Source organism: Chroicocephalus ridibundus, chromosome 2, assembly GCF_963924245.1.
Source record: "Chroicocephalus ridibundus chromosome 2, bChrRid1.1, whole genome shotgun sequence".
Taxonomy (NCBI): domain Eukaryota; kingdom Metazoa; phylum Chordata; class Aves; order Charadriiformes; family Laridae; genus Chroicocephalus; species Chroicocephalus ridibundus.
In genome coordinates this window covers 72,481,349-72,507,571 of record NC_086285.1, presented here as the reverse complement: position 1 = coordinate 72,507,571, position 26,223 = coordinate 72,481,349, and the positions used below count along the sequence as shown (strand labels likewise).

The 26,223-nt window shown below is 38.3% G+C and overlaps 2 protein-coding genes across 3 annotated transcripts in view; one reads left to right on the top strand and one right to left on the bottom strand.

Annotated features, from left to right (window-relative positions):
- DTNBP1 (dystrobrevin binding protein 1) overlaps window positions 1-23,017 on the top strand; it is a 71,729-nt gene extending 48,712 nt beyond the window's left edge. The window contains exons 8-10 of the mRNA XM_063325876.1: window positions 15,694-15,849; window positions 17,791-17,934; window positions 22,111-23,017. Of these exons, the coding sequence (XP_063181946.1) occupies window positions 15,694-15,849; window positions 17,791-17,934; window positions 22,111-22,358 (548 nt within the window). The 3' untranslated portion in view covers window positions 22,359-23,017. The remainder of the gene's footprint in view (window positions 1-15,693; window positions 15,850-17,790; window positions 17,935-22,110) is intronic.
- Window positions 1-26,223, bottom strand: part of JARID2 (jumonji and AT-rich interaction domain containing 2) — a 658,143-nt gene that overhangs the window by 408,158 nt on the left and 223,762 nt on the right. The window contains exon 18 of one of the 2 annotated variants that reach the window (XM_063325853.1): window positions 23,726-25,658. The exons of the other annotated variant lie outside the window; for it this stretch is intronic. Within the exon in view, the coding sequence (XP_063181923.1) occupies window positions 25,482-25,658 (177 nt within the window). The 3' untranslated portion in view covers window positions 23,726-25,481. Of the gene's footprint in view, window positions 1-23,725; window positions 25,659-26,223 lie in introns of those variants that run through there. 2 annotated transcript variants of the gene reach the window in all.

The window sequence follows — 26,223 nt, the reverse complement described above, 5'->3', positions numbered from 1 at the left end:
CTATACTATGATAGGGTGGTTTACTGTAAATATGTGTTCTTCATTTTACCTCGGGATTTAGGAATAGCATTTCTTGATTTAATTTCTAAATACATCTTACTACATGTGCATGCTTATAAAATACAATCTCTCTCAGGCTTTTTTCTGATTTTTTTTTTTCACCCCCTAGGCTGAGTATCATCATTCAATTTACTATTTAGAAACCATTAAACTGGTGTTACAAAAAGCAGGCCATCAGTCTTTAATAGCTGCTGATATGATTACAGTTTTCACTTTAAAAAATGGATTATAATAGCAGTATGCAAGTATATAATTTCTGACCTATTTTAAATGGTAAGTGAAAACTGCTACCTTGCAAACTTCTTCAGCAAAATGCAATCCATTCTAATCCCCTAATACTTATGGTGCTCATATGTGAAATTATTCGTAATATAGTGAATACAATGCACTTATACATCTGTCTGTTAAAATTGATGTAGGAGTTTTGCGTCTCTATAGATATTCTAATGTATAAAATTAATTCATAAAAATAAATTAATGAAATATATACACATATATTTGAAACAGATTAATGTTGAAAAAAAAAATCTCTTGTTCTGAATATATATAGACAAATCAGCATTTTACAGGGAACCTGATAGTTTGGATTTTTAGTGAAAGAAAGGAGGTAATTAATGCTTCATGAAAATCTGTAATGTTGTATATATTTTGTGGTTGGTTGTGAAGAACGTATTTCTTTCTTGAATAATGCACCAGATTTACCAATTTTATTATGAAAATACAGTTTTGATATATTATCAAGTCTCAGTGCCTTTTTTTTTTTTTCTTCCTTCTGGACTTTATGGTTAGTTTCATCTCTGTGATGCAGCCACTGTTTGATGTTGATACTGCGTTTACTGCATATATAAACACATGTATTGTCGAGGGAACTCGTTTAATAAATAAGACACGCATGAAAAATAATTTAAAAGGAATAATATCAGCAAGCAGGTTTCAAAATAGGAGGCTTTTTACCAAATGTCTACAGTTTTCATAGAGCATGAAAAGCTAATAATGATGTTACTTTGATTCCTTATGGATGTTTCAGTTCTCTTTAGCCTTGGATAGTCACTGTTATAAACAGATTTAAAAGTTTGTAAGAGAATCACAATATGTTGAAGTTCAATGCTCGCCGAACACCTTCTTGGTATATCATTCATTCAATCCAGAGAGAAAATACTTGTACCAATAGAACAGGTATGCCCCCACAGTATTTCTTGGTTGATTCCCACCCCCAGCTCAAGCCTTGCTTATAATGTCTAGTATATTCAGGAACAGATATCGAGGGTGGTGTGCGTACCAGATGCTGTCCCTGCTGTGTTTCTGTTGGAAGAACTCATAGCCGTGATGCTCGTCATGTTCCAAAGGTCTATTGTTAGCCAAGCTCCAGGACACATCAGATTGTTGCTGTGGCGCTAAGGTCTTGCGAGGAGTTTTTTCTTTAACTGCCCTTCTTGCCTGTCTCGTTTGTGTTTTAAAAGGCATCCCAAAGTCTGAGCATCAAATGTTTAGATCCCATAATATTCTTTGTAACACACTTCCGTCAAATTTAGTCCTTTATTTAAAAAATAAATTTTGGTCTCCGTGACTCAGAACTAAATTTTCCCTGCACGAAACTGGTGTAATCAAATGTGGTAACATCTGTTGGAGTCTACAGCATCAGCTAAGAGATGAGAAATATTCTGCCTCAATCTCTGTTGAAAGCTTAAATCTTAAACTTCAAAATTTTATTTCTGTGTTAGTATGAAATAAAAATATTGTTGATTGCTCTAAAAAGGAGGGAATAAATCTCTTTGCCCATGGAAATTGGATGCTGTTGGGGCTGACAAAGCAGATGTATGATGACAGGAAGAAAGAGAAGGAAACAGGGCAGATATAATGGTGCCCTGAAGGCAATGTTTTCCCACTGTCATGCCGAATGTGTTGTGAACAAATAATACATATTTAATAAAGGCCATATTGTGTTCTAATGATCTCCTCTAAAATTAGTGATTGTTCAGCTTTTGAGAGGCACGTTATGCAAGCTTAGATACAAAAGTGAGGAAAAATTGGATCAGTACACCTTTGCCTACCGTTTATTTTAATGCTTTAAAACTCAACAGTTCTACGATTTCAGAATCAGTGTGCGGTTCTGTAGGGACTTTTTGAATTATTATAGATATGGATGGCTGTACCTGTTGTAAAGGTATAGCTTGTGATTTTCGTTGCTATAGAAAATGGCACCTAGTGCTGTTTGAAGAAATAGAGTAACAGTTAAGAAATTTAACTTTTTCAGAAATCAACTGCATGTTTACACTACACAGGAAATATGCATGCATTTTGTGAGTTTTAAAGTACTCGTGACTAATTACTACTAAAATATTCTAAAGAATAAAATTAAAAATTAAATTAGTAGGGCCTTATACATATTCAGGAGATAAGCAAAATATTATAAATTAAGTATTCTGTATTTTTAGTTAGCCTAAAGATGCATGGTTTTAAAGTGCATACAAATGGCAGAAGTTGATTGATAGAGATGCCAGGGGAATTAATTCCTCATTTTATACTGTATTGCAGCACAGGCACAAATAAGTGCTTGCTGTCCCAAGATGTGGCAGATGTTGAAGACTTGTGTGGCATCCAAGCACTGGAAAAAGAGAAGGTGGGAGGAGAGGGTGAGAGAGACATTTCAAATAGCTGCCTATATTGAAAGGAATGATCTCATAGGAAGCGTATTTCACAGGTTCCACAGTCCTAATTATATTGACTTCCCTCTTCAGTCAGCCCCCTTCCTTTTTCCCTTCCTCCTTGAAAGTGCTTTTATCAGCTTCCTGAATGTCTGCTTTTATTCACTCCTCACTGTCACTTTGATGTCTATACATCCTTTAGGTGGGCTTTCTTTGTTTGCTTGAATAAGGTACTGTATCCTAGGTGTCATCTGTCAGTTCATTTTTACTATAGGCGTAGGGTTTAGTCATTAATGGTCGTGCAGTGTGTGCTTTCTCATTCACTTGTAATTGTTTCTACAGTCTCTTGGTTTTGGTTTTTTGTCTGGTAGAGTAGCTTCACTAGTGTGTATTTCTTTGGTAATAGCTGATTTTATTGCAGTGGCTTTTTGTTCTTGCTGTTTGGTTTCAATATGGCAAAGCCTTCTGTGCCTCTGTTCTAAATTTCTTTCTCCTGGCTAGTATTGTTTTTCTCCTCAAACTTGTTTAATCCCTACCAGACTGGAGAAATACAGAATAAAGGGTCACATCTTATTTATTAGCTCCGTTCGGCAACCTGAGTTGTCAGTTGCCCTTTCCCTCCACCCCTGCCCCATCTTCAATTCTCTTACTTTGTATCTCCTTTCCTTTCATATTTCTCTCTTGTTTAGTGCTCCACTGAGGCATTAGTAACATCACACATCTGCTTCATCCTCTCCCTGGTTTGCTGCGTGGGTATCTCTCTCTTTGTTACATGTGCGTTGAGGTGTTGGGCAAAGCAACGGATAGACCTAGTAAGTCTTATACTGCTTTAGTGATAATGATTTCTCCTAATAAGAAGCAGGTGTAAAACTGAACATTAAATAAGGAAGAAGTCTTATCTGTTAATGATGCTCTTTTTATGAGGATACAGGTGGCCTAGTTACTTAGTTATGTTAACCAGTGAAATTTGCCTAGCTGTATTTAATCCCAATAAATTAATCTGTTAATCTCAATTAATTAAATTAATCTATTAATCGAAAGGTATTAAGATCTTAGGTATTGCACGCCTGAGAAAAGACCTGCTAGTTTTTTGCAGATATTCATTAAACCAGCCTGACGCAATACATGAAAATTAATGTTGTAGTCACTTAAATCAGTTTGATTTGAATAGCAAAATTTAAGGAATCAGTTTATCTGTTAACTCCAGGCTAAAGCAATATGAGCACCTGCCTAAACTGCAAAACCAGTTTTGATCTGCATCAAGGGTGAACATGGTTGGTGTCAGCTGGAGCTGACAATATGGTGGCTGTTGGTTTTACACCTGATGTAAATTCTGTGCTGGCTGCAGGAGGACAGGTGGTGGCTGATCCTCTTTAAAAAAACAAACACAAGCCCACAAACCAACCAAAAACCACAAGAAGGGTTTCTTCTTCGTAATTGGTCTAGAAGAGTTACTTTTGTACTTGACCACCAGTGCTTCCTTGGTGTAGTTGTGCCAATTTGGTCTAATACCATAAAATCAGGTTTATTCTTTGGGGGAGTGACTTTGCCAACATTGATGCACTGGTTGTCTTTAAAGACTAAGCATGGTAAAATCTTGAATGTCAGAGCGAAAATGTGAAAAATACTGATATGTTGTGACCTGGTAGTTTCCCTTCCTAGCAGTGCACTAATTAGTGGTTACCTTTTGGAATACAGAAATCCTGGAAGACTTAAAGCATGAGACATTCCTCAGGGTTGAACAAAGCAAAAAAAAATAAATAAACCCAGCTAGACTCTTCTGTTGTAGTTTACAGACTGTGAGGAAGGTAGGCTTTTGGTTTTCTTCCCATCTGCCTGTGCCACATGGGTTGTTCTTCAGATTTTGTCCTTAAATGCTTTTAAAAAAGATAGACGTGGCAAAGTTGCGGAAACTGTTATGAATTAGCAGTAAAATTATGGGACTGCTTTGACACTGTATATAAAGGTGGCCTTTTTTCCACCTTCAATATTTAAAGTTCCAAGTTTGAACAATTTAGAACAATTCTGCTAGAATATGGAACGCAAATAAGTCAGCAAGCCAGTGCGAGCAGATCATATTGCAGGACTCTGTTTTTTCTCCAATAAGATTTATCTTTTTAAAAAAAGAAAATAATCCAGATCATCAAAAGACTTTTATTCTTACAACTGAGCTATTTAAAGACAGCTAGTATTTTGCAAGTTGGAACTTTTGTCTCGTCTGCTCTTTTTGTTAAGATCTGTTATTTCTGAGCTATCGACCATTTATTATTCTGTAAAAAAAAAAAAAATAAGCAGCAAGTGGAATGGTTTTGAGTACGTGAAAACTAGATGTATGAAAGAAAGCTTAAAATGTTTAATTAAAAATTTAAAACTTGATATCCTTGCTTTAGAACTGACATACTGAAAATTGCCTTACCTCTGAATCACAATCCATGTCCTGAATTGTTTTTCTCTTTCACATAAGCTATTTTGTTTTTGAAAGTAAAAACGTTCAGTGGAAAGAAACACACTGATATATATTTCTTCATTTATCATGAGATGCCCCGTTTCTTGCTATATAATGCCTTTCCGTAATAGAAGATGAGGCATTTCAACTGTGAAAATATGGTCACACATTCTGAAAATATTTTTTTATATTTAGCTACGTTTTTCTATTTGAAACGTAGTATGATTTTGTTGTTGTTGTTGTCTTCCTTTTATTGTGCCTGTATAGCTGTTACTGTCCATTTGGCTGAATTTAAAAGCAACCCATTCGTTGAACAACACTTTTGGAAGAGAATATTATAATGTAGTTTGAAGAGATCTCTCTTACAGTATTAAAAAAAAAAAAACAAAACTGGAAAATACATGCAATTGCTAATGTTGCAAATTAGTTTTACTAGTAAATAGCACTTTTAGAACTTCATTTTTAAAAAGAAAGATGGCATCTTTGTTTTGCATTTGAGAATAAATAGGGATTTTTAAAATAAACTTGTCTGGCATTACTGATTGTCCATGTGTAATGAATATGTAGGACTGCATGTATTTTAAACTTCCCCAGATGGTAACGTATCCCTAATAGCCATCAGCAAATTCGTCTCCTCTCATATTATTTTGTGGAAACTGTTTGGACGCTCCTGGATGCTGGTTTGTTAGCAAGAATGGTGCTTCAGATCTCGTTTTCCTAATCACATCAAGCAAAAGTGTTTAATCACCACTCAGATTTCCAAAGGTGGTCTGTACTATGACTTATTTTGGGATGTTAACTGAACAGTGCTGAGCTGAGCTGGATTTGTAATCTAATGGTCCTTTATCTTCTTGTTGGCATCTAAGAATGAAGAAGTAAAACCAGTAGTAACAGGATGAATTAACAGCATTTTTTTTGCTTGTATTGTAGTTTTTTTGACAGAAATGGAAAAGGAAATAGACTAAGTTGTCAAGAAAAAATAAATACTTCAAGTGTTCTGTATGTGCTACCAATGATTGGCTTATGGTCTTTTTAAAATATTACTGGTTATAAAATTTTGACATCGTAGACAAACTAGGCTTCTACATGAGGAAGAGAGAGATATCACTGGTGATCCTGCAGTTCTGACTACTGGGACATTTAGGTTTAATTTGTAGAATTTTTTCCCCTGTTATACTTAGCTTAAAATGGAAAGAAATTGAAAAAAAAAAAAAAAAGCTTTCTGCTGTTTATTGCTTCTGTAGTTAATTCCTGGTCCTTTCATATTTATTGAGACCACTCCAAACAGGTAGACACACGTGCTTTAGCATAAGTACCTCATGTGCATCTTTGGACATAGAATCTTTTTGCTGAAATAAGGGAGATATTTGTTGCTTCTTTAAAGTGTGAAATTTGGGCTCTGTTAAAAGCCACGTTTAAATCTTGGTAACCAGGCCCTAGTGTTCTTAACGCTAACAGGAAAGCACTGCTGATAACCAAGAAATAGATCTTGCAGTTGATTGCAGTAATGCTCACAGGCTGTGTGCTTTCAGAACTTTAGGTTGATGACCAATTCAGATGAGTGAGGACTGATGATTTGGAATGCTTTCTGGCATCAAATACTTAAAGTATAATTTGAATTTGCAAAATGCTCTCCTTCACTATTGAATGAAAATATTTTAAGAGTTCTGATGGACATAGAAGTTTCATCATTGTACAGTGTTATTTACTGCACATTTGTAAAGCACATCTGTTATCAAATGTAGCTTGCATAACACATAGTGAATGCCTTACCATATGGAAGAGATGTAGAAAAAATCAGATTCTCTTTCAATTGGATGCATAATTTTTTTGTGTAAGGTAAGGGTTTTTTTCTGTTTCTGATTGAGCAATCATTGCTTATGTTAACCTAAGACTTGTATTAAAGTATGCCTCAAAAAAAAAAAAGCCCTCCTCAACTCTAAGATATGTCACTGTCAACGTAAGATAAATCAGATTAGACTGAACCGTACTGAGACTATGAATCCACAGGCTCTGAAGCCTGTAGGACTCTATCAGGCTCTAGCCCTCCTTCTGGAGAGGGAGGTATAAATTTCATGTTCAGATCAGAAAACTGCTTATTCTGAAGACAATATATGAAGTATAACCTTCATTTTGTTTTAGCGAGTAGGAAAGAAGACAATAATTTGTTCACCTTTAGTTTTTTGAGGCAAGATCTAGTTACACACTGAATGGCATTGTTCTGCTAGTCTGCATATCTGAAGATGGTTATTTGGGTGAAAAATAGTTTCAACAAAACAAGAGTTTGGGGCTTAGTGTTATTCTTAAGGACAAGTAAATGCTGATACCTGCTGACTTACTTGCCATGTTATGGAACCCACATTTTCAATATGTGCACAATGTGTTGTGACAGCAAAACAGTGTCTCATAATTTATTTATGTACCTACACATGCACATAATTTGATCTAGAAGGCAAATATCTCAGAGTTGTGCAAAGGTTAGGATTGGCACTGTTCTTGTAGGAGCAGAAGCCATTTGCCTGTCTTTGAGAGCCTTCCAGTTCCAAAGCAAAGGTGATTATCTTTTTGGAAAGGAAAATAGTAATGAAATTGTTCGATAGATCAATTTGTACTCAGATGATGGGATGTTATTAATCTTAGTTGGGACAGTTTCATGGACTTGCGCAAACCTGAATTAGAATACTGCAATGCCGTGGTTTCTATTTTAAGTGCTTTGGGTTTAGATTTGCTATTGAATAGTTTTTCCATTTGAAAATGAGTATTTTGATGTGAGACAGAAAAAAACAGTAATTGGAGAGTGTATGCATTAAATACAGCTTTTCATGACAGTGGACTAGTGCTGAGTCATTTGAACTGTTTGCAAGTACCATTTCCTCTAGTAGTGGGATTTTTCCGTAGTGTATGGGTAGATTTTTAAAGCCAGATTGTCCTTACAAATAAGCCTATATGTCCTGAAGATACACGTGACATTGTTAGGTTTATTTATAGTGAAAATAAATACTTTGCAGCTTACAAACAGAATTATTGTTCTTCCAATACCATAAATGGTGGACTTACAAGGAGGCAGGAAACAAGCACGTAAGCTCAGATGCTTGTCAGTTTGTTTATTTTGGACTTAACTTTCCATGCTAGGGAGGTTCAGTTTAATGTTATCCTTCCCTTGTCACCTTTTCTTCCCTTTCAGTTGGATAGAAATCTGACTAAAGGAGAAACGAGGGAGTTAGAAGACCCCCTTCCTAACAGAGCCTGTCCTGGTGCCAGTTGAAGAGGGTTTGTGGTACTCACATCCCACTGGGGTCAAGTTGCCAAATCCTGTCTTCTAGAAAGACAGATATTGTCACTTAGTGTGCTTGGGACCATAAATGAAATTGAACCAGGGAACTGGTGAATTATAGATTCGTTAACTCAGAAGTAGTCGAGTATGCGCCTGGAGGAGAGGATTCCACACCACACCACCCCCCACCCCCCCACTCCCCTAAAGCTTTTGCTGTAGCATTACCATCATTTGCAAGACATGAATTTGCACATCTGAAGGTAGGAAAACACTGAAGCAAGTGTGGAAAAAAACCACTAATGTGCTGTAGGACAGTATATCCGTGATGATTTTGGCTATAGTTAAAACCAATTAAAACAATTCTAAAATTGTTTGTGATTTCCACATTTTGCAGGCGTGAAAATTTGCCTGCTCTTAACTTAAAAAATTCAAGAAGTAGGCAAATACACTCAGGTTTCAGGATGGGTTTTTTTGAGAAATAAAATGGCCAAAAGCATTCTTACTGTTTCTGAACAGCAGCAGATCTAGTTCTAAGCCAGTAGTCCATTATGCTGCTGTGGACCACTTTGCAGAGGAGTCCTCAACCTGGTGTATTTTTAAGCTTGCAGAGAATAGAGAAAGGTGAAAGCAATCAAAAGAATATAACATGCCATATGGCTGCTATGTAGGATGTTCTTGCAAAAAAGTACAGTTAGGCAAGGCAGGAATTAAGCTTTTATATATAACTTCAGCTGCTCTAGGCTTGTCTGAACCCCTAAATTAATTACGATGTGGGTTGTATTAACTGTTTAAAAACTCAGATCCAAACTGGGTGCAGCCTGTCCATAGCTTGGGTGTCTTCTCATCTGCCATTAGTCTGCCTTAGAAAGGTCTCATCATACTTTACAAGGCTTTAAAAAGTAGGAGGGAGCTGAAGAAAACCATGAAAGTATAATAAATGTATATGTGATAACCTTTTGTTTAGCTGACCTAAAAGATCCTAATTCTGTCGAGCTCTAATATTCTTTTCACACACCATGGGAGGCATATGATTATAAAGTTCGTGTGATTATATCTTTTTTTAATCCTAGATGTATCTACATTTTTAGAAGCCAATTCATGCATTTGGTGGAGCGTATTTTTAGTATCTCTTAATTATGATGATTTCCTGCTAGCCAGATAAGTTTGGAGTTGCATGGAAATCTTTTTCTAAGCTGTGTTTCCTGTTGCGTTGGTCCGAAGCTGCTTCTTCCTCCAGGTGTTGCTTTAGTAATTGAAATCTTGGCATACGCGGACGGTTGCTTTCAGTAGTTTATTCTGATATTTATTTAGACTTATCCTGTATTTTTCAAGGAAATCAAGTAAGCAATTTGTTGGTTTAGAGGGAATATCCAAGGTAAGCCGACTTGTTGAAGCTGATTATTGAACAACTTGATGCACTCTATAAAAAGACAACTTGGAAATTAGTAAGGCATATATACAGTCATTTTCGATGACTGATTTTTTAAATGAATAAATATTTTAATAAAAATAATTTTTATAATCTTAATTTTAGTAAAATACCTCTTTGTGAAAATGCAGGCTTTTGAGAGTTGTCAGACAGTAAATCTCATTTGGAATTATGTCTGTTTTTTACAACAGAGGTGATCTTTCTATCACTGAAGTCCAGCGAAATCCTGCTTTCACATTCTAGTGAATCGGGACTTAATTTTTTTGATTGTAATTTTTTGAAATATAGTTTTGGTTTAAAAAAATTGTTTTGTAAAGAGATTAAGTCAGAGTTTAAAAACAATTAAATCTTGTAGTTTACACATGTTTTCTTTTCACTCCTATTTGGAAGAAAGACTGCGTGCACCTAATTCACATACCTCACAATTTTTTTCAAGTTCTGACAAGAGTCTCTCCGCACTTGTCAGCAAAGTGCAAGAGTGCTCTGAACTTCCTCCCTCATATTATCAAAATGTATTCTAAATTCGGTCAAGAATAATTTAAACATTTTTGAGAAAAACTGCATTCTTTGAAGCGCTCCCCAGCGTCTCGTCTTGCTTTGATATTTTTACTTAAAAGGGTATATAATGAGGAAGTTGCAAGTATAAGTTAGTAGGTTATAATGCACTTGAAAAGTTATTTGTCTGTCTGTCTTCTGTTGTCTGTTTTTATTGTTCTGATTTTTGAAGGCTTTCAGTTGTTTAGTGAATAGCCAGCTTACTAATAGGTTTTGACAGTCTCACACAATATTCTTGTGGCTGAATTACGATGTTACAGCCTGGAAGGACAGGCAACAAGATGGATAAATAACTGGTTGGCTTAGAGGGTAGCGGTTAATGGGTCATACTCTACCTGGAGGCTGGTAACAAGCAGCAGACTGGTCTTTCCTGGAGGAGGTGATGGAGGGCACTCTCACTGTGTTTGCAGATGACACCAAACTGGGGGGATTGGTCAATTCAGCGAGGGCAGGGCTGCCATCCAGCCTCTAGAGAGAGGCTGGAGGAGGAGTGGGGTGGCAGGAAAATTATGAAATTCAACAGGTACAAATGCAAATCCCTGCACGCGGGCAGGAGGAGTCCTTGCAGCAAGACCATCTGGGGACTGACCAGGGAGCAGCTCTGTGGAAAGGCCCGTGGCGCAGTGATGGGCAGTAAGCTGGGCACGAGGCAGCAGCACGGCTGGCAGCAAGGGAGGCCACATCCCGGGCTGTATGAACAGGAACGTGGCCAGGAGATCAAGGGAAGGGATTATCCTCCCCTGCTCAGCATGTCTACATGCTGCATCCAGTTTGGGGCTCCCCAGTACAGGAGGAACATCAAAAACCTGGAGTGAGTTCAGTGAAGGAGTGCTTGAAACTGTGGTATCTTTAGTGAAAGCAAAAATCCCTGAGAGCACTTGGTACATTTTATGATCTGGTTGAATGAGTCTTCAAAAACCAGATGAACTGTAAAGGTGGGGTGGGGGAAGGGCATTTAGTCTAAGGTCCAGTTTTTTTATTACTCTGTGTCTCTCCTGCTTTAGAACAGATACATTTATGGATTCTAGTTCACATGAGAACTATAAAGTAACATAATAAATTAATTAAGGGAAAGTAAATTGATTGTATAACAGTATGAAAGCACCAAACCCCCATCTCTTTGGACAACTTGACTTCTTTTACATTAGGTCTAAGGGATGTGTCATCAGTCTCAACAACCAGTGTTTTCAGTTGCTGGGGTTTTTTGTTACTCAATCTTCTAATCTGGGGTTTGTTTTTGTAGCCATACTTATTCAGGAAATCTGTTGTGTATAACTGGAAAATGTTTTAGATTAAAGTATAAAATGGTCACTTAGCTTGTTGGTTGGATAGAAATTTAGCTACTGCAGCACAATTTTTTAATTTGTAGGCAGTGTCAGTCAAGGCACATGAATGATATCAAAGAAAGGAGTCCTTTATACTTGAGGTGTGTGGTTGTAAGCTGCTGTAATTTGTTCCTTTGGAGTTTAGATTCTTCTAGTGTCTAGTTCAAACACTTAAGACACGAAGGGGAGGTTTTCCCAGAAATAGAGTTCATTTGTAAATAAAAATATCTTATAAAGTCATTAAGAAAGAATCTATCTTGAGGTCTTGGCTTTAAGGAACTAATTTTGTAATAGGAGTACAGTGTCTGGTTAGCAAACCTTCTGGCTGCAGAAGGATATCAGAAATGTCAGCTAAGATGTGAAAACATGGATGTTGTACTAAATAATTATATTATACTCTTAGTCTTGTCTTGATTTCTAAATCTTTGGCCTGTTCATACTGCTATATGGTGAATTTTCTCCCAGAAAAAATGATGAGAGGGGGAAGACCTATAGGGAAAATCAAGGCATTAAGGACTAGATTCCGGGCACAAATTTTTTTTCCATTGACCTGTCAGAGCACAGGGCAGCCCTTCTAATGCTGGGAATTAGCAGGTACAGCTTTCCAGGTTTCATTAGCTGATAGAGGCAGCATCCACAGGGGTAAGAGCAGATGGCAATTACAGCTTTTTCTCCTACTGAGCTGTTTGGAGAAGTGGAGGCGTCCCCAAAACCTTCCTGATAAATCCTCACCTGGCTAGGGGAGACGAGGGCAGTGTAGCATCATTCCTGGGGGCTGCTTCAGACTGGGGTGGCTGATTCCAGGGTAGAAGCGACTTCCACGCTTCAGTGCCCGGGTAGCAGTTGCAGTGAGCAGCTGTTAAAGGCCACAACGTAGGCGGCTTGTGAGGAGGAGTGCAAGGCCAGGGAGAGCGCGTTGTTCTGCAGTGTTGGAGAAATTGAGGTTTGTAGCAAATGGCAGTTTTGTGGACAAGTGCTGCCTCTCTGCTTGGGTTTCGGAGGAGGCAGGCTGTGAGTTGTACTGTGGCTGCGAGGGAGGTGAGCAGTGGGTTGGCCATGGGAATGGTGCAGAAGGCTGTACGTCAGCACTGGAGTTTCCGATTTTTAAGAAATATTTTGCCTCCTTTTAGTTCTGTTCTCTTGAAAGTCATAGCCAGTGTAGAATTCAAGCTGCCTTTTATTTGGGTTATTGTGGCAACTCCTGTAGTCTATATCTGATTGTGAATTAGCATTTTCTGTGTAGTCTCTCTGTCTTTTTTCTGTGCACAGCAGTGTGATTGAGAAATAGGTGCAGTTACTAATTCAAAGGGACGATTTTATGGTGAAGGGAAAAATGCAGTAATATTTTAAGTGTGTCAGGTCTCGGTTTGCGTCCTGGAAAAAATTCATATGTGGACATGAACAGTGTACGATGGTATATGGATGATACTTTTGTCTGTCTTAGAACTCCTTTGTTGCTGTCTCTATTCAGTATTTTATAAACACGTAAAAACTACACATGCGTTATGGAAAGCATAATTCCGAATAGCTTTGTATAAAAGAAACAATATACCCATTTTTCTGTTGTTTCAGGTTTGACCATTGGCTTCATCTAGCCGTCCTTAGCATTTCTGACAAGAAGCAGAAACCCCAAATGTAGCAGTTTGGTTTTGCTTAGCCAAGCAACTTTTATTACACCTGGCAGAGCATGAAATCATGCAGCAAGGTTCTTGATGTTGACTCTCTGTAATTGACTTTGGAGAACAGGCCCATGACAACTCTCCAGCTAGTCTATTTTGAGTTTCTTTAGAACATGTCAGCCCAGCAGGCAGCTGTTACCATTTAGCTTTTCAATAGTTAATAGGATGTTTTGGGCAAAATTCAAAAAACAGAGGGTTCAGTGCTAAGAATGAAGTTGTATCAGTCTCATATGTTGTTTGGATACTGTCTCTCTTCTGGGGTTAAAAATATCCTGAAGTACCAATACAGAGTGCAAAACTGTCAGAATATATTATGAGGAAGACAGGAAATTTCTGTTGTCAGTGAGAGCCGCTGGCTTTTATTATTACAATTGAATAGCATTTCTGCATCATACACAATGTTGTTACTAATCGCTCGTCATTCAGGAGGGTAGTAAAGGAATTGCTTGAAGGAACATAGAGTCATCATACACCACAGTGTAATTGATAATAAAGATCTGTTGACTTAAAGGAAAATTCTTTCCTTATTATACACTGACGTTTTACTTCCGAAATCTGCTTTAAGAAAAAGATTTCGGTTTATTTACTGATGTTTTAATGGATATTTGGAGTGTCAGCCCTGTTTTATGGCTCCTTTTGGCAACTTCACAGCTCAGTTACTTCTGTATGTGATCTGTGACCTTGATGCAGGCAACAGAGTGAATTACTGCTCTCTGATGTTTTTGCCTGGTTTAATAAAGCACGTTCTGCATTTGGATAGTAATCTCCATAGTGGTAAATGCTTTTAATGAATTTTCTTATTGTAAAATATCATTAACATAATATTTTTCATGGAAGACTGACATGATGCTTGTTCTGGAAAACCTTACACTCTATCAGCATTTATCCCTATGGATGCCGTATCTAGCTTTTTCTGATGTGTGGAAGCTTGGACTTTTTTTACCCAGCAGTATCTGTTGGAGCTTTCCATAATGGGTAGAACAGCCCAGACCAGCAGCAGCTCTTTTCGCTGCCCTCATCTTTTCCATCAGCAGCTCAGCCAGCAAATTGTTGTGTTGGTTGTTTTTTTGTTTTTTTTTATTGTAAGCAGAGAGCTCTTGAGTTTAGAAAAATGGATAGCGAACTCTGAGAGGAAGGGTTCCAGTTTATGTATTCCTCCTAAGAAGCATTTTTTTTTTTTTCTAAACCATATTCTAATAGTGGTCTGGCTAGAGTTAGTGCTTCAATAGCTACCACATCTTTTTATTCTAAAAGATGTTGTTCTTCAGTAAACAGCATGATTATTTTCTTTGTACGTCCTCTGGCCAGTCAGTGACTCCTGCAGAACAAAGCAGGAAGGAAGGAGTTCTTCTAATGATAGTCAATCTAATACTTCTTTCACCGAAGGAGAAAAGAGTAAATTCTAGAGACCCAGCATAGGTATGTATAAGCAAATTCAGTTGTCACTGTATGTCTGTACAAGCTATACAAGCTGGCCCTTCCTGCTCGGTGTTGTATGAGTAATTCATGGCAGTTGGCTCTGCTTTTTTGGTGTCTGTATCCTCATCATCTTCTGGCACATTCTTTGCCGCTCTATGCAGAGAAGACCCTGTATATTGGTGTTAATGACTGTGTGGTGTTGTCATTGAAAACAGTACTGTCTACCTACCTCCTGTCAACTCAGGCTGCCTTCACAGCTTCTGTGGATACGTACCTGCGCTACATGGACGATATTCTTCAAAGTATTTTTCCAGTCTATCTGGAGGCTGACAAAAACAGAATCTCACATGCATGTGCATGCAGGCACATATGTTATGTATGTGTATTTATATGTAAGTACCTATAAGCATACGCACATATATATCTTTCCACTTGTGTTATGGTGGAAATGTGCTGCAACATTCAAATTAAGAGTATTACTTTTGTGTGTATTAGGTACATACAATAGCAGAAGCATTATTATCTGATAGCTTTTTTGGGCAGAATTCTGAAATCCCAGTTATTGGTGGACAGTGTTTTCAGGTTTTGCTGTTTATTCCGTTTAAGAAATCTGCATCTTGCCTCAAGATAAATAGTTATGATGTCACTTTAATGTGAAGGTTATGCTGCCTAATACAGTATTCTTATCCTGTCAGTTTTAAAATATAGTTGCACAACGCAGAAGCCTCCTTTTATAACAGCCTGTGTTAACAGTCTGTAGTAACAGTCTGTCAGTATTGAACTGGTTCAGTAGCTTTTAAATTCTGGGAGTTGGGGGGATATACATGCAATATTTTATTTGTTTGTTTGTTTTACACTCAGCTGAGCTAGATGCTGAACATGCACAGAAGGTTTTGGATATGGAGCACACCCAGCAGATGAAGCTAAAGGAACGTCAGAAGTTCTTTGAAGAAGCCTTCCAGCAGGACATGGAGCAATACCTTTCTACAGGATACTTGCAGATAGCAGAGAGGCGAGGCAAGTTTTAAAATACCTTCTCTCTAATTCACAAACTCACAGCTCGGAGAACATTGTTGTGGTGTCAGAGTCAGCAGCAGTTTTAATGCTTACAGAGGAAGCATTGCAGTGTCTAAATTCTTCCGCGGTGGAAGTGAAACTTCAGATAAACTCTTTAAAAGAACTTTAGGTTCCAGGGGGCCTAGACGCTGTAGCAAATCAGTCAGACTCTCTGCTCATTGTCTGAGGAGGTGCAAGGCACTGAAGTACCTTCTGGAACAGCACTTTTCTCTGCAGCTGAAGAGTGCATCCGTATCTGTAAAGGAATGGAAGGAGGTGACCGCTTCTATCCAATGGAGTCCCAAAGCCTGGGATTGTCACCTGGCAGGAGATGCCTCAGAAAAATTTTAAAAGTGCGGACGAAAGCTCGGTGTTGTATTTCAGAACAGTTCCCAAGTGGCACCTATGTCTGTTGTCTATGTTATGTACAGAGAACGTGATTAGGACACTGGAGATCAGGTTAACCTCTCTCCTTATTATGAGATGACTCAAGTCTGGCATCTCCTGACTAGTTAAAGCACAAGAATGCCATAGACTACAGACACTTCTGTGTGGGAGGTATCCATCTGTTGGGCCAAAATGCAGGGATTGTAGGACCAGAAAGCAAGCAAGCGGGAGATTACATCACACACATGGCAGGAAAAAGTGTTGAGATGCTGTCCCTGCTCCGGGGACCAGTTCTGCTATCATTTGTAATGTCAGAGCAAGGAATACAGTCCAAGATTTCCATTTCTCTGCATGTGTGCTATAAACGCTTATCTGCAAGATGCACTAGATTGGTTGCTAGGACAGTCTTCTGAGAAGAGGGTTATGTAAGTCTAAATTCCTTTGGTCTAGGGAGGAATTGAGTTTGGGTCTCCTGCTTTCTGCATATATATAGTCCATTTAGACTATAAGTGGACATTGTCACTCCTAGTACTGGGCACACGGCTGTGTTAGAGGGTTAGGGTACCTACCTTTCTGAACTTCAGCTTTGCACTATAACTCAGAACCTGTGTATATCAAAGAAACTGTTTCATGAAAGATTGATCCCTGCAGTACACGTAAAATTACAGAGCTATAGGGTATTTGGGGAAAAAACCAATCAAATTATAGGATTTCATCTCAGTTCACATATGAAAGTTTTTAATAGTGTAATTGTTAAATTTAGGTAAACCATTAAGCTGTTCATTGTAATATTTGATGTTATACATACAGCAACTGGACTTAAATCTGAGTACCTCTGAACTTACTTGTTCTGCGATTGCACGTTTTATGGTTCAAGGAAGAAGATGCTCATCCAAGTATTTAATTCTCTTGCAACTTGTCAGTATTATATTGACAATAATAAGGAATTTGCTTGAGTAATTAATAATGTGAAATCCTCAGGCTGAGAGAAGATACTGGGCATCAGGCTAGGTTTTACATACTACTGTCATTTATTAGACTTAACTGAATGAGGAAGAAGAATGGCTGCTCTCTCTTAACGTCAGTCCTTACTTCTGAATTTCCACATCCCTTGTATGTGACATTTAGTGATTGTGTGCTTACATGTGTTTGCTTTTCTCTAAAAAGACTTTTAGTTGAGAGAATTGGAGTGCTGCAAAATGGAAAGTTTCAATCTTTGCCCCCTGAGCCCCATGCTAGCATATTTCTGACAATGCTAATTGCTATAAATATTGTTGCTAAAAATGTTTTGTTTTGCAAAAGCAGTAATGGACACTAGTTTCACAACAAAGATTGCACAGAGTACTCTTGGATTTGGGCTGAGATTGCTGCTGAGCAGCTCCTGTGGGTGTGTTCCTTCTATTTCTGGTTTAATTATTACTAATACATACGATTATAGCAGCTATTGAAGCCTTTATAGGTAATAACGTCATGTAGTTGGCTGTCAGTTTGCTCATTGCACTATTTTTACTACAGAACCGATTGGAAGTATGTCTTCCATGGAGGTGAATGTGGACATGCTGGAACAGATGGACCTAATGGACATGTCTGACCAAGAAGCCCTTGATGTCTTTTTAAACTCAGGAGGCGAAGACAATAATATGCTTTCTCCCATGCTGGGTATGATACTAGTAATGACAGAGTTTTTTAGAGACAAAGTGGTAAATCACAGAAATTGCTCTAATTTGTAATGGATTATGTTATCTCATGAAACATTATGCTTTACGTAGATTGAATATTTTTCATTAGTGGTTTTCACAACATTAACCTTTAGTTGCAGTACAAGAGTACTTGATGTTTCTAGACTGTCTTTTTCATCTAGTTACTACAGCTTCATGTTATATTTGTCACGGTATGGGTAGGTGATGTTGCATACCACGTTTAAGGTGCATTTTCCTCTATATAAAGTTAATAGAGGACGTTTCAACAAACATCAACAGAAAGTTTGCGGTAGGTGGGGTTTTATTTTTAAGACTGCTTTCTTAGAATTTGTCCAGAATGTTGGTGTTTTGAAGTAAATTTGGGCCAGATGTAGAGTGCAAAATCTTCAGTCAGAGAGATTCAGAGACATGGTTCAACATAGCAGGTCATGTTATAAAACATGACAATGTTCTGGAAGCTTCTAAATAGCGATTCTGATACTGCAGCTCTTTCGTGTACCCTTCTTACTGCTAGTAATGTTAGTTAGATTGGATTAAATTAATCTTAATCCAAAATTTTGTTGATGTGTTCTGATGAACAAAACCAGATTTACGTTTTCGCAAGTTGCAGCGTGATGAGGGATCTGCTTAAAGCAGGGAATTAGTAATACCGGATACTTTATCCACAGGGAAAGTGCGCTTTCTTAATCAAAAACTTATTTTAGTACTAAAATCCTTTTCCCAAGAGCCAAAATAAGTTTTTTCTTGGGGAAGATGATGAAGCTTCTTTAAATGTACTTAGATTTCTTTTGAAAATACAGGTTGAAATATTTTTATAAAACCAATTACAGTGAAGAAACAGTGTACTATAAAGTCTATCGTATATTTTGGGATGTGTAAAGAAAAATATTAGTAATATCCTGGGGTAATTTTCCTCCTCCCTACGTAAAGGTGATTATTACCTGCTGTGAACATGAAAAGCTTATGGTAAGTAGTCAAAGCACACTTGAGTACTAAAGGCTTTCATGTTTTATTGCAAAAACTAAATTCAGATGGCTGGTTTTGGATAGGCATCCCATTCATGCATTATTAAAGTTTATCGTTGTTCGAGCATTCAAGTAATTACAGAATCTAGGACTGCTTTGCCTTGCTGAGTCCTTGGCAGATGTTGGACCAAGCAGCTTTGTGTCTTAACAGCAAACAGCGTAAGTGGATTATCTAAGGAAGTGTAGAAACTACTAGGTGTGGTTGCATTTTCCGCAACGGATGGAAAACTTACTAGCCTTTGAGAAAACCATATCATTTATTTTGTGCTGTAATGTTACTATTACAGCGTGTATGTATAGATAGCCTATATATATCTATTATGTATAGGCACATGCACTGAAATATAATGTACCAGTGCCACAATGTTCTAGCACTGTACCCTTAATGCAGAGGTTAATAGGTTTGCAGCAAGACTTGCTCCTCTGCAGTTGCTACTACTACAGTGTAATAGTCTTGTCAGTCTTACTGTTGTGCTTCCAGACGATTTTCTTCCCCTCTGAACTGGAAGGGATTCTTGTGCTTGCTTGAAGGACCTTGCACCCTAGTATCAAGCCAAATATACAATAGTCTTCATTCTCAGAAAAAATGAGATGGTTTAAAGATAACTCTTCATTTTGCGGTCAGTGGAGAACTGGGTTGGTCAGGGGAGGATTTGTTTCGCAGTTTTAGTGAACACCACAGAACGCAGGTAAGTTATTTTAGTAACTGCTAAAAATGAAAATCAGCTCAAGACACTAAAATGTTTTCAAATTTGTCTTGCTCTAAACATTGCCAGCTTATGGGCATCGGGTTTGTAACATTTCATGATAGCCAGTAAGTTGAACTGAAAAATTTACTTGCCTGTGCCACTCCAGAAAACTCCCCTGTGTGTGTTGTGTAAATTTAGAATCATAGAATCGCCTCAGTTGGAAGGGACCTTTCAGATCATCTAGTCCGACCATCAACCTAACTCTGACAAAAACCATCACTAAACCACATCTCTAAGCACTACGTCTACCCGTCTTTTAAATACCTCCAGGGGTGGTGCCTCAACCACTTCCCTGGGCAGCCTGCTCCAGTGCTTAATGACCCTTTTGGTGTAAAAATTTTTTTTAATATCCAGTCTAAAGCTCCCCTGGTGCAACTTGAGGCCATTTCCTCTTGTCCTGTCACCTGTTCCTTGGGAGAAGAGGCTGACCCCTGCTTGCTGCACCCTCCTTTCAGGTAGCTGTAGAGAGCGATAAGGTCTCCCCTCAGCTTTCTTTTCTCCAGGCTAAACAACCGCAGCTCCCTCAGTCACTCCTCATCGGACTTGTTCTCCAGACCCCTCACCAGCTTCGTTGCCCTTCTCTGGACCTGCTCCAGTACCTCAGTGTCTTTTTTTGTGGTGAGGGGCCCAAAACTGGACACAGTACTTGAGGTGAGGCCTCACCTCCCTAGTCCTACTCACCACTCTGTTCCTGATAAGGGCTGGGATGCTGTTGGCCTTCTTGGCCACCTGGGCATGCTTCTGGCTCATATTCTTAATTCAGTTAATCTAGTGCCTGCTGGTGTGCACAACATAGAGACAGATGTCTTTAGAAACATCTTCATAGCATTGTCGTACATCAGTATGACTTGTGTTCAGTATAAATTCATGTACTACCCGAGGAAGCAAGGCAGCAGACCTGCTAGACATCCTAGACGGACCCAGTAGGTTGTAGTGACAGGGTGTTTTCAGTCCAGGCGGGCTGGTTGGCTGGCTGGGTTGTGAATGTTGTACCAGATGTTTATCAACTTGTGTTTAAACTGGAGACCTGCTGAGGACATGTTTCCCTCTGGAATTCCTGGGTCCCAGAGATGCTAAAACAATGTCACGCATACAGGGCTACTTGCTGTCCAAGTTTAGGTCCAGAATTTAAGGTTGCAGCTAGTTAGGGCAAGAAATGTGCCCGAGCAACAGCTAGCGTACCTTACAGTGTCCAGTACACCAAGGTTCTGTTGCCTTCAGATGCTCTTATGACTGTTTGTTACCATTTACCTCGGATACTCGGTAAGATGATGGGGACCAGTCGCAGGACAATGTAGCATGAACTACTCTGCAAACAGCTTTAGCAGAGCTAAGGTGTAGGGATTAGTTCGTTTCCATCTGGTCCTCTTAAAACCATTTTGTATATAATCCCCCAGGATTTTTAAGAGTATTTTCTCAGTAAGGTTGCTCAGTGCTGAAGCTGGGTGTCTTGGCTGTGGAAAAACCCTTGTTAGGTATAGTAGGGAAGTAAAAAAGGGCTTTAGTTGGCAGATCGCATAGAAAGATTTGTTTAGATATTTGCCTATTTTTCCTTCTTATTTACTGCCAGGAAGTATCCAGAGAAGAGGATCTAAGATAATTTTGAAATCTTAAACTCTCAAACTGGAAGCAAACTCCATCGCACTGAACTTGCTTAGAAGCCTTTTTGCATAGGATATGGATGAAGCATAGTCTTAAGATCTTATTCCTGTGCATGTGAGCTATGATGCGTCTTTATCAGAGGAAGTCTTTTATGCTGTAGGCATGAATTTGTTTTGCTTCGGCATCTTGATTTTTAGTCAAAATTAGAGATTGCTGTTATTGCCTCTCCCCTCGTTGTTGTGTTTTTTCTTCTTTTTTTTAAACTTCACCCAGGTTTATTTGTGTCATTCTGTTGGACAGAGTTTGTCTGGAGGATTTTCCTTTTGGTGATGATTCTCAGCGCGTGCTGAAGTCTGAATGGACTTCATGAGAGTTGGGAGGATTCAGTGGTGTTGGCTGACAGGCAAACTGGACATCAGCTGTGTCTCTTAACAGAGTCAGGACTTGGCACTCCTGCAATCTTACCTTATTTGATCTCAAGCGTTAGCAATACTAGAACGAGCGAGAGACATACATACCGTCAGAAACAGATTAAAACCAGCCTGCGGCTTGTATTTGAGATCAACTTCAGAAAAGCCAAAAGGCAGCTTTGCGTTTTGGGAGGGTGTTGGTATTTTAATGGTGTTTTGCAAAAGAAGCAAAACACCCTGACTGCAACTCATTAACACCATGGAGCTCAGTTAATATATTGACTTCTCATTTCACTTGCTGAGCCACAGCTTGATTTTTGCTGCTGTTGTTCTTTTTTCCACCTCTAAGGGCCCGACTCCAACACCTACATGAATGAGATAAGCCTGCAGGTTCCGAGCCAGTCTGAACTACGACAGAAGCTGTCTTCCCTGTCATCAACCTGCACCGATTCCGCCAGCCAAGATGCGAGTGAAGGAGAGTCTCCAGTTATTCAGTCTGATGAAGAGGAAGTTCAAGTGGACACTGCTCTTGCTGCTGTAACTGAAAGAAAGGGCGCTTCAGATGTTAGTGATGAAAGTGACTCTCAAACTATTTGAATCTTAAAACCATATCCTTTAAGAATGACTTCTGAATGAATGAACCAGTGAATGAAGAGCTTGCCTGTGTAACAATTTGCTAACCAAGCGTAACAGCCCGATCTTTTTACTTAGGAATACCGCCTTTTTACAAAATTGCCAGTCACGTGGAGGTTGGTTTTTAAAAAAAAAATAATGCCTAAAGCACACACACTTTAACAGTAGTCTTGGGGCTCAGGGGAGCAGTAAAACTGTTGTATATACTATGTATAAGAGAAGTAAAGGGGAAAGATACAAGTTACTTTGACCACTAACCTTTAAATGGCTGACTGGAAATACTTAAGACTTGATGTGTAATACTGAACCCAAATTGTTCCTTGCATGTTTTCAGCTGCTGCAACCGAAGATTTAGGATACAAACCACAATGAAAAGTTATTTTCTACTCTTTACTACCTACTGTCTGCCTACTGCCTTTGTCTACTAACGCAGCAGTGTCTACTCTCTCACACTTCTTATTCAGGACCAACTTAGTTATCGTAGGTGTTAAGGAAAAAAAACAAAAGAAACTGAAAAGGAGGAGAGATGCATATTGAAATGTTACACTCCTGGTGGAGCAGATATCTTAGCATTGTATAAACTTACTCCTCTTTCAAGATAAAATAAAGTATTTCTATCCCAACTATGTCTTTTACTTGATTACCCAAATATTTTATGCATGACAGGGAAGAGAGGAGACTAATTCAGCAATCAGAAAAAAAATGGTTATTTATACCGAGCACCAGTGTAATTTACTTTTCCATGGTAATGTCTGTCTGACTACACTGATGCAAGCCAGCAATTTGAGGGAAATAAAGCTGAATTAGTTATAAAGTGTGTACACCTTATAAGCTTTAGGACCTGTAGTCATCATCATCTTACTGCCATTTTTCACTGCAGTCATTTGTCTCTCTAAACTTGAGGTCTGAACATGTCTAACATCTGTTTCTTGTCAAGTCTCACGCTCTGTTTGCAGGGATCTGTTCTCCTTTGCGAAGGCTCCTGGCTCCTGCTCTTCATGCACGGAGGGAAGGAATGTAATCAGAGACAGCGTAAGTAAAAGGACGAGCTGTGATGTAGATCCCTTCCAAGGACCTGTCCCGACACAGCTAATGGTTGGGAAGGAGGCATCCCCCGCTGCTCGCCAGCTGGGAAGTGACCAGTTTCCTTAAGGATTCACTCGACCTCCTGTTACCTGACGCAGGGTTTCCTGGCCCCTCTCTGGGAAATGAAAGCTAGAAGTTCGCTATCTACAATTAGATATTTACTATTTAACGAGGCATCTGTTAACAGAAATATTTCTTGAAGGAGCTTACTTTACTCACTCGCTTTCCATAAGACAGACAAAATGTCCAAAAAAGTTTTGTTTTTTTATTAAACCTCGTAGTACAAACCTGGAAAGTAAACAAAAAACTGGCAATAAACAACATGAAGTCTTTCCTTACAAGGAAAGAGAGCAGAGCAGCGCTAATAAATTAAATGTCAAACTGTAAGCCATAGTCAGAAGTTTACTGTCAAGAGGGAAAAAGTACACAGCAAGGCCATAAAAACCAGACAACCACATTTGAAAACACTTGACTCTGTTTATGTTATTGTTAAATATTCCAAAACAGTTCAGTCTTCTGCAACAACAACCAACAAATTGTATTATAGGACTTTCCTGACAGTCACCACTGGCAAGCTCAGTGCAATATGGGTAGCTACGGTATTGTTGAATTCAATTACGAAACAAAACAGTTTGTGAAAACATTTTCCCTTTTTTATTCCACACATACTGTACACACAACCAGAAAAGGGCAACAGCTACTCCATTATTATTTTTTGTTGTTGTTCAGTGATGTAAGCAGCACTTATAAATGTTACAAGAAAAACCCTGTAAGCATCCAATCCAACCGATGAAGAAAGTGAAACGTAAGGCTTTTCTTCATCTTGTCTCTTCGCCATCCCTCCCCCCACCCCAAGAAAAGGCTCAAGTATTTAAAAAAATTTACAGGCATATGTACAAAAGGTGTGATTTTTTTTTTTTTGTTACAACATGAAGAGAAAAAATAGACAAGATGAAAGCAAATGCATTTTCACATTCAAAAGAAATATGCAGACCTGCTAGTGGCTCTAAATGTGATCATATAATGAAACAAATTCAAAACAAAAATTAATGCTTGACTGTGTAAAGGTGTGAAAAACAGCAGTGGAATGGAAATGGAATGTTAGAAAGATTGCACGTCTATGACAAAAGAAGCACTTATGGCTTCAATCACTTTTTTCTTTTTTTTTTTTTTTTCTTTAAAGGATGCTATTGAAGGGTTTTTTGATAAAGTAGCCAACAGCACCAAAAAATAACAGAATGGATTTCCTAATGAAATCAGGCACAGTTTTCCCTCACATGACTCCTCAAGGCAGGCAGTCTTTTTTCCTCCTTTTTTTTTTCTTTTTTTTTTTTTTTTTTTAATTTTTATTTTTCCCCCTCAAAACAGATGCATAGTGATGTGCTGGTAAAAGAGAACATACTCCAAATCTCCTCCTTTTGCCTACAGTTAGGAAACAAAGTCCATCTTCAGCTGCCATAACCTCCCAAAGAAAGTGTGTATTCTCCAATTTAAAAAATTACAAAACTCCTCTTGCTGTGACAGAATAAAAGACAGCCAAAGTAAAGCAATTTCTTTCAAGTTTTTGTCTCCTATCCCTTTTCTCTCTAGAAAAATCTGCTCACATGACTGGAGAACAAATTATAAAACACATCAAACTTCAACCTATTCAAAAAATGGGTTAAAAGCCTTTTTTCACAGTTACCAAAAAGGCTTTTTATTTTTTTCAGCCATAGGGACAATACAAATTAATATTTTATCAGCCCCTTGCCGGTTTTAAAACAGTGAACATACGGCAGTTTAAAAAAATCAGACTGCTGTATCTATCTATTCTAAGTACAAAAAAAAAAATTCAACAGTTTAATGCTAAAACAAAATTAGTTCTCTAAAACCAGAAGAAAATCTTCTTTAGAGCTAGTGCAAAGACAGCTTGTATTCTACAGCAAGTACTCCAAACTATGGTATAATAATTACAAAAAATATATATAAATTGACAAAATGAGAGTGTTGGCATCTTCAGGATTAACTTGAAGCACTTTTGGATGAACTGGAGGATGAAAGCCTAGATGATGGCACGTCAACTGTCGCTCTCTTACGAGGTCCTCTTTTTGGTGTAGGCTTGCTGATACAGTTCTCAATGCTGCCGTTTTTACCAGATACTTTCCCACAGATTTGATTGACCAGACTGATTATTTGTTCCTGTTCAGGAATTGGGAAAAACAAAACACCAATTAGCATCTGCGCTTTCTCCAGTCACTTCTGATGGACAGAGACGTTAGTGCTGCCTTTTTGACTGAGCGCTTAACTAGGGTGGTTTTGGGGGGAAATCTATATATTCACAAACTACGTGGAAGCTTGGCTCTCATAATACTTATTCACAAGGAGTAGTTTTATAGAAAGTACCATGTAGTTAGTAGTCCCAATACTGCCCTTGCTGAAGCTTCACCCCTCTGAATTTAAAGACGGTAACCAGCAGAACTAGAAGCGTCTGCGCTCTGGCCACTAAGCAAGACTAAAGAAGCTGGGCTGCAAGGTTACTTCCCTAGGCGTCAGGAATGTTCTTCAGAGACCATTTAAAACCTACTGCTGAACAAAGGTATAAAGGCCATAAATTTAAATCCACAGTAACATTGCTTATAATTTACTATTTCCGAAATATTTCTTTAAGAAGCGTCCACTTTTTCTTTGTGACATTGTTGTCATTGGTTATGGGACGCTACTTTTGTTAAATGGTTTTTAAGATCTCTGGGTGTCCAGGGGCCCT